We start from the raw sequence: 5,847 nt of genomic DNA, 5'->3' as shown, positions 1-5,847 counted from the left end.
CCTGGAGACCACCCTGCCCCGCCACGCCACGCCCTTCCTGCCCCGGGCCCCCAGGCTGCTGGCTGAAGCGGTCCCGGCAGCTTTGCTGACCGGATATTAAAGTGCGGAGAGTTGTCGCTCCTGAACACCATCCTGCCTGTCGTGATTGTGTAAGACAAAGACCAAGGGAATCAATGCGACGGTCCCTGCAGGTCACCCGGGCCTTGCCCTGGCCGGAGAGGAGCGTGGTCTGCACTGAGGTCCCCGAGGGATGGAGACACCACAACCATAGGTCCTCTTCCCAGTCTGGAGGCCAGGCCCTTGCAGCAGCTGGAAGTTCTCTCCGATGTCTAACCTCTCTCCCCGGCAACCTCGGTGCATTAGACGAGAACCAGTCACCTCCCCCCGCCCTCACGCCCAGGATAATGACTCTGGAAATTTGCAAATTGGGATTTTCTCCTTGGTTTTTCTCCAAGGTGAAAAACTTCGACTCAACTTTTTGCCTCCCCCCGCCCCAGCTTTTCACCACAGAATTTTATAGAAGAAACTATAAAATGGTTATCTAATCCAAAAGCCCACCCCAAACGGGAATCTCTGCCCCGTCCCTATCCGCACACCAACACACAGGCACACACAGCCCCCGGCAGATTCAGCCGGAACATTCCAGGGGCCGGGAACTCGGTACTGGCTAAGGCGGCCATTATTGGATAGCACTCGGGTTGTTCGAAAGCTCTTCTCCACGGCATTTCCAGAGGAACCCCGCCCTCCTCGCCTGGCAGCGTTCCCACCCCACCTCTGTTGGCAGCGCGCGGGTGAAGGTGGAGGAGGTGTCATGCTGGAGCTCCAGCAGGCTCAGCAGCCCCCACCCCCACCCAGGCTCTCAGCGCCTTCCACTGAGCGCCCCGAGCCTAGAGGCGGAGAGGGCGGGCGGGCGGTGCGGGACCCGCGGCTCTGCCCTGCTACAAATCACTTTCAGGTCAGTGACTCAAAAATAGTAACATTCGTTGGGCTGCATCTCATGTCCATGTTATCCGTTTAATGTGGCAGAGTCCGGAAGCAATTCCTTTAGGTCCCTACCTCTTTTTCAGTATTCCCACCCCACTCCCCTTTCCCAGGAACCTCCCAGATGCGCTTCCTCAGCTCGCCCCCTCCTCCGGACGCGCAGCCCTAGTGGTCCCAATAGGAAGCACTGTGGGTCTCGGTGGGAGCCGAGCAGGAAGGAAGGCGGGGCCGCCGGGGGCAGCGGCCGCGGGGGCGAGGCACGGAGCTGCAGCTCCCACCCCGGAGCAGCCTCCGCAGGTCCTGGCGGAAGCGCAGGCCCAGAAAGGCGTAGAGCACGGGGTTGAGGCCGCAGCGCGCGAGAGCCAAGCCCCCGGTCACCAGCAGGGCCAGGTCCTTGCGCTTACTCGCCGGGCAACTCCGCTCGCGCGCGGCCAGGAGGTCGGCCGTATCCAGCAGCAGGGCCAGGCTGTAAGGAAGCTGCAGCACCACGAAGGCCGCCACCAGGGCCACCACCACGCGCAGCGCGCGCCGGCGCTCCGGCCCCCTGGCGGCCAGCAGCGTGCGACCCAGCAGCGCGTAGCAGGCTGCCATGACGCCCAGCGGCAGCGCGAAGCCCAGGGCCACCTGCGCCACCGCGCTCGCCCCCTTCACGGTCTGCGCGAGGCCCTCGGGGAAGATGAGACGGCAGCGTCGCTGCCCTTCCCGCTGCCCGTCTTGGCTGAAAAGAAGAGCAGGCAGTGCCAGGAGCAGCGACAGCAGCCACACGATGACTGAGACCAAATGTGCTCTGCCCGGCCCCGAGGGCCTCGGTCCAGCCGGGAGGGCCCGCGTAATGGCCAAGTAGCGGTCGGCGCTAATGCAGGCCAGGAAGAGGAAGCCTGCATGGAAGGAGGCCGAGTAGAGGCCCGAGATGGCACGGCAGGTGGCACTTCCCAGACTCCAGCCCTGCAGAGCCCCCGCTGCGGCAAAGGGCAGGGTCAGGGCCAGCAGAAGGTCTGCCAGGGCCAGCTGCAGCAGGTGGGCGCAGGTGGGTGAGCGGGCGGCGTTTCGGGCTGCCAGGTGGGTGGCCAGGACCAGGCCGTTGCCTGCCAGACCCAGGGCAGCCACCGTCAGGGAGATACTGGATTGGAAGGCGCGACTGAAGGCCTGGACATCCGCCTTGTAGCAAAGCTCTGGCAGAGGCTCAGCTGAGTAGGCCTCCTCATCGTCTCCAGAATATGGGCCCCAGGAGACCTGGGGAGGTCAAAATGAGACAAGAGACCCTATGAGTCCTTATCTTCCCATTCACACAAAACAGGCGTTGGCTTTCCTTGCACCCCCCTTGCCTCTGCATCCAGCTTTCTGGGTGACCTTGAGCAAGCCACTTGCTCTTTCTGGATCTCAGTTGCCTAATATGTAGTAGGGTTGTTTGAAATAGGAAGATAATGGATGTGAAGCATCTGTGCTCTTCATAGGCCAAGGGTTTGTATTATTAATAAACCTGGGAGCTCCAGTTCCGCTTGCAGCGCCCTCTCCTGGAAGTACTCGCACACGCAGGCTTTGCCTCAGACCCCATGGCCAGACTCTAGACTCCGTCTCCTTTCCCCTTTCCCCTCCCCAAAGCCCACCCCTACCGCCAGTGCACTGACAAACTCATGACAAGCGGGTCTCAAGAATTGGGGCTCAGGTCTGCCGTTGCACCTTGGACCTCTACGTTCAGCTCACCCTTCCCTTCAGCCCGAGTCCTGTCCCCCAACCCCAGCCTCACATCACCAGCCCCGTTTATCTGGAGGCCCCTGATCCCACATGGCTCCAGGAAACCTGTATAGGTCAGAGCCTGGCAGAGGCCTGTCTCCAGGTGTGGAATCCCATGCCTTCGCCTTACCCTCCCTCTCTGTAATCCTTCCTCCCCCCTTCCCCCACTCCCACCTGCTCTGTGGGCTCGGTCCCCATCTCTGGCTACGCGGGTTTCTGAGGTAAAGCCACCGGGGAGAGAAGTTAAACTAGTGGGACAGGAAGGAAGGGGCGGGGAGAGCGGCCACGAGGGTGGTGGGTGTTAGGGTCTGTGAGCCCTCTCTAACCAACTTACCCATTCCACTCCCTAAAAAACAATTTCCCTACCAGTAGAAAGAGAATGGGTTTTAGAATATCTCATTTGCTAGCTACCTGTGTGATGGTGTTTTTTGTGTGTGTGTGTGTATGTTTTTTTTTTAACCTCTCTGAGCCTCAGGTTTTTTATCTGCAAAATAGAGTAAAATAAAAATGCTGAATTCACAGGATAATGAGGATGCCTAGTAAGGGTGCTTGCAACATCCTTTGCCTTCGGAAAATGTTAAAATCTTTTACATACTCTTCTCCCCATATCCAGCCCCCCGCCCCCCTTGGATTTTTCACGACCTTCCTTCCCCCTCCCCTGCGACCACAGCCACTGCCAGCCTCAGGTTATTCAGGGTATTTCCCGATGCCTGGAGGCTCTCTACCCCCGCCCTTCACAGCGAGGCTGAGGCGCGCGCTTGCGCGGAGTCCGGGAAAGCAGCGCCCGTTAGGAGAGAGAGGCTGGGGAAGGGGGGAGGTGAGAGGAGAGAGGGTGGAAAGGAGAGAGCAGCATAGAACCTGGAACGACTGAGAGAGGGGGGGCGAGGGGAGAAGGGTTGGTTTGAAGAGGGGTGGGTGGGTAAGGAGGAGAGACAGTGACCCGCTGAGAGCACCAGGAGAGCTCAGAGCCCGAGCCGGAGCTGGAGCTGGAGCCCGAGCCCGAACTGGGCACTGGGAGGCGGCCGCGGAGACCCTTGAGCCCTGCAGGATGCGTCTCCGGCTCTTCTGCATCCTGCTCGCCGCGGTCTCAGGAGCCCAGGGCTGGGGCTACTGTGAGTTCGGGGCTCGGAGGCGGGCAGGGTTGGGCCCGGGAGTTCAAAGCACCGCATCCGAGCCGGAGCTGGAGCTGGAGCCCGAGCCCGAACTGGGCACTGGGAGGCGGCCGCGGAGACCCTTGAGCCCTGCAGGATGCGTCTCCGGCTCTTCTGCATCCTGCTCGCCGCGGTCTCAGGAGCCCAGGGCTGGGGCTACTGTGAGTTTGGGGCTCGGAGGCGGGCAGGGTTGGGCCCGGGAGTTCAAAGCACCGCATTGCGGCTGGGTGGTCGCCGGTCCCTTCCCCGCCGGCGCGCGCTCGCTGGTTCGCTTTCGTCCTTCCCAGCCTCTCCCCCACGCTCCGCAATGCAGTTCGGCGGCCGGAGCGCGCGCCTGGTGCTGGGGTTGGGCTCGGAGCCGACGATAGAGTCGGCCCGGCTGGGATTTGGCACTACGATCCAAGCCAGAGCTAGTGCCTCGGTTTGAGAGTTGGGGATAAACGTGTTACTGGTGACCCGGGCTAGGATTAAGGTTTTGCCAGGGGCTGGGTTTGGCCTTGGAACTGGCCCAGGGGCTAGGATTTGGGGTTGGGGGCTGGACTTTGGGACTGGGATTCAAGGTGGAGTTGGTGCCAGATTGATGCTAAGGTTGGACACAGAACTGGTGATGGTGTCAGGACTGGCTGGGGTTGGGACCAAGGCCTGGATCTGGAATTGGTGCAGGTTTGGGGATGCTGATGATGGGACTGATGCTCAAGCTGGGCTGGATTGGTGTCTTGGGCTGACTCAGGTTCTGAAAGATGCTGAGTTTGAGATTGTGTTTTGGGGAGTACTGAGCCCGATTAACACCATGGCAGGAACAGGGCTAGGGAGGGTCTGGCCTAGGAGTTCCCCCAGAAGAAGATCGCCTCCCCTGAGTGTGCCCCAGTTGCTGCAGCCCGGGTTGAGTAGATGGCTTTAAGTTAGGGCTGGGTCTGCTGCTGGGGACCTGAGAAGGAGGAGCTCCAGTCGCTCAGTGTGCGGGGCCTTGGGAAGACCTGGGAGGGGCTGACCTGTCCACTATGTCTGTCCCCCCAACCCAGACGGCTGTGATGAGGAGCTGGTGGGGCCCTTGTACTATCGCTCCCTGGGTGCCTCCTCCTACTATGGGCTCTTCACGGCTCCGCGCTTCGCCCGACTGCACGGTGAGCCTGGCCCCAGGGAGCGGGGAGGGACTCTGGGGGGCTGGGAGTAAAGGGGGAGCCAGTGGTGAAAGCCCTGGTCCCTTCTATAGGCATAAGTGGATGGTCTCCCCGGACTGGTGACCCGAATCCCTGGCTCCAGATCGACTTAATGAAGAAGCACCGGATCCGGGCGGTGGCCACACAAGGCTCCTTTAACTCTTGGGACTGGGTCACACGCTACATGCTGCTCTACGGTGACCGAGTGGACAGCTGGACTCCGTTCTACCAACAAGGGCACAATGCGGTACTCCAGCTCCTGCATACACTCTTGGGGAACCTCCTCAGTTTTGCAGCCTGGGCTGGGCATTAATTAGCTTGTGGGGAAGGGGAGGAGGCAGGGGTGAGGGCACAGGTTAGGAGCAGTGACTTCCACTGGGAGACTCTGTTCAGAAGGACTGTGAGCTCACAGGTGGGCAAGACACTCCCGGAGGACAGGGTTCCACAACCTTAGAGCTTTGAAGGAGTTGACACCTGAGCTGAGCTTTGAGGAAGTAATGAGATAGTGGGAGAGTACACTCCGGGAGAGGAGATAACTGTGTGCCTAAAGCCCTGAAGGCGGGAGATCAAGGAGCGTTTGCTTGGCATAGTCCAGATTGTCTGGCTGTGACACCTGTGGGCTGGGAAACAAGCCGGGGGTGGGGACCGGTCACTCCCCCTCTCTCCCCCGCAGACCTTCTTCGGGAACGTGAACGAGTCGGCCGTGGTGCGCCACGACCTGCACTACCACTTCACCGCGCGGTACATCCGCATCGTGCCCTTGGCTTGGAACCCGCGGGGCAAGATCGGCCTGAGGCTGGGCCTCTACGGCTGTCCTTACA

At 60.9% G+C, this 5,847-nt stretch overlaps 2 protein-coding genes across 2 annotated transcripts in view; one reads left to right on the top strand and one right to left on the bottom strand.

Moving 5' to 3' along the window:
* Positions 1 to 983: 983 nt before the first annotated feature.
* Positions 984 to 3,766, bottom strand: CCR10 (chemokine (C-C motif) receptor 10). Its single transcript, XM_005875710.2, has 2 exons — positions 2,890 to 3,766; positions 984 to 2,214 (listed from the first exon to the last, which is right to left on the bottom strand). Exons 1-2 carry the CDS (start codon positions 2,911 to 2,913, stop codon positions 1,147 to 1,149), a joined length of 1,092 nt encoding a protein of 363 aa, XP_005875772.1. The 5' UTR covers positions 2,914 to 3,766; the 3' UTR covers positions 984 to 1,146.
* A 125-nt stretch (positions 3,767 to 3,891) lies between these two features.
* Positions 3,892 to 5,847, top strand: part of CNTNAP1 (contactin associated protein 1) — a 13,915-nt gene continuing 11,959 nt past the window's right edge. The window contains exons 1-4 of the mRNA XM_005875711.2: positions 3,892 to 4,027; positions 4,889 to 4,990; positions 5,080 to 5,273; positions 5,700 to 5,847. Coding sequence (XP_005875773.1) covers positions 3,964 to 4,027; positions 4,889 to 4,990; positions 5,080 to 5,273; positions 5,700 to 5,847 — 508 coding nt within the window. The 5' untranslated portion in view covers positions 3,892 to 3,963. The remainder of the gene's footprint in view (positions 4,028 to 4,888; positions 4,991 to 5,079; positions 5,274 to 5,699) is intronic.

The sequence above is a fragment of the Myotis brandtii genome, unplaced genomic scaffold (assembly GCF_000412655.1).
Source record: "Myotis brandtii unplaced genomic scaffold, ASM41265v1 scaffold469, whole genome shotgun sequence".
Lineage (NCBI taxonomy): Eukaryota > Metazoa > Chordata > Mammalia > Chiroptera > Vespertilionidae > Myotis > Myotis brandtii.
This window is presented reverse-complemented; position numbering and strand designations above follow the sequence as displayed.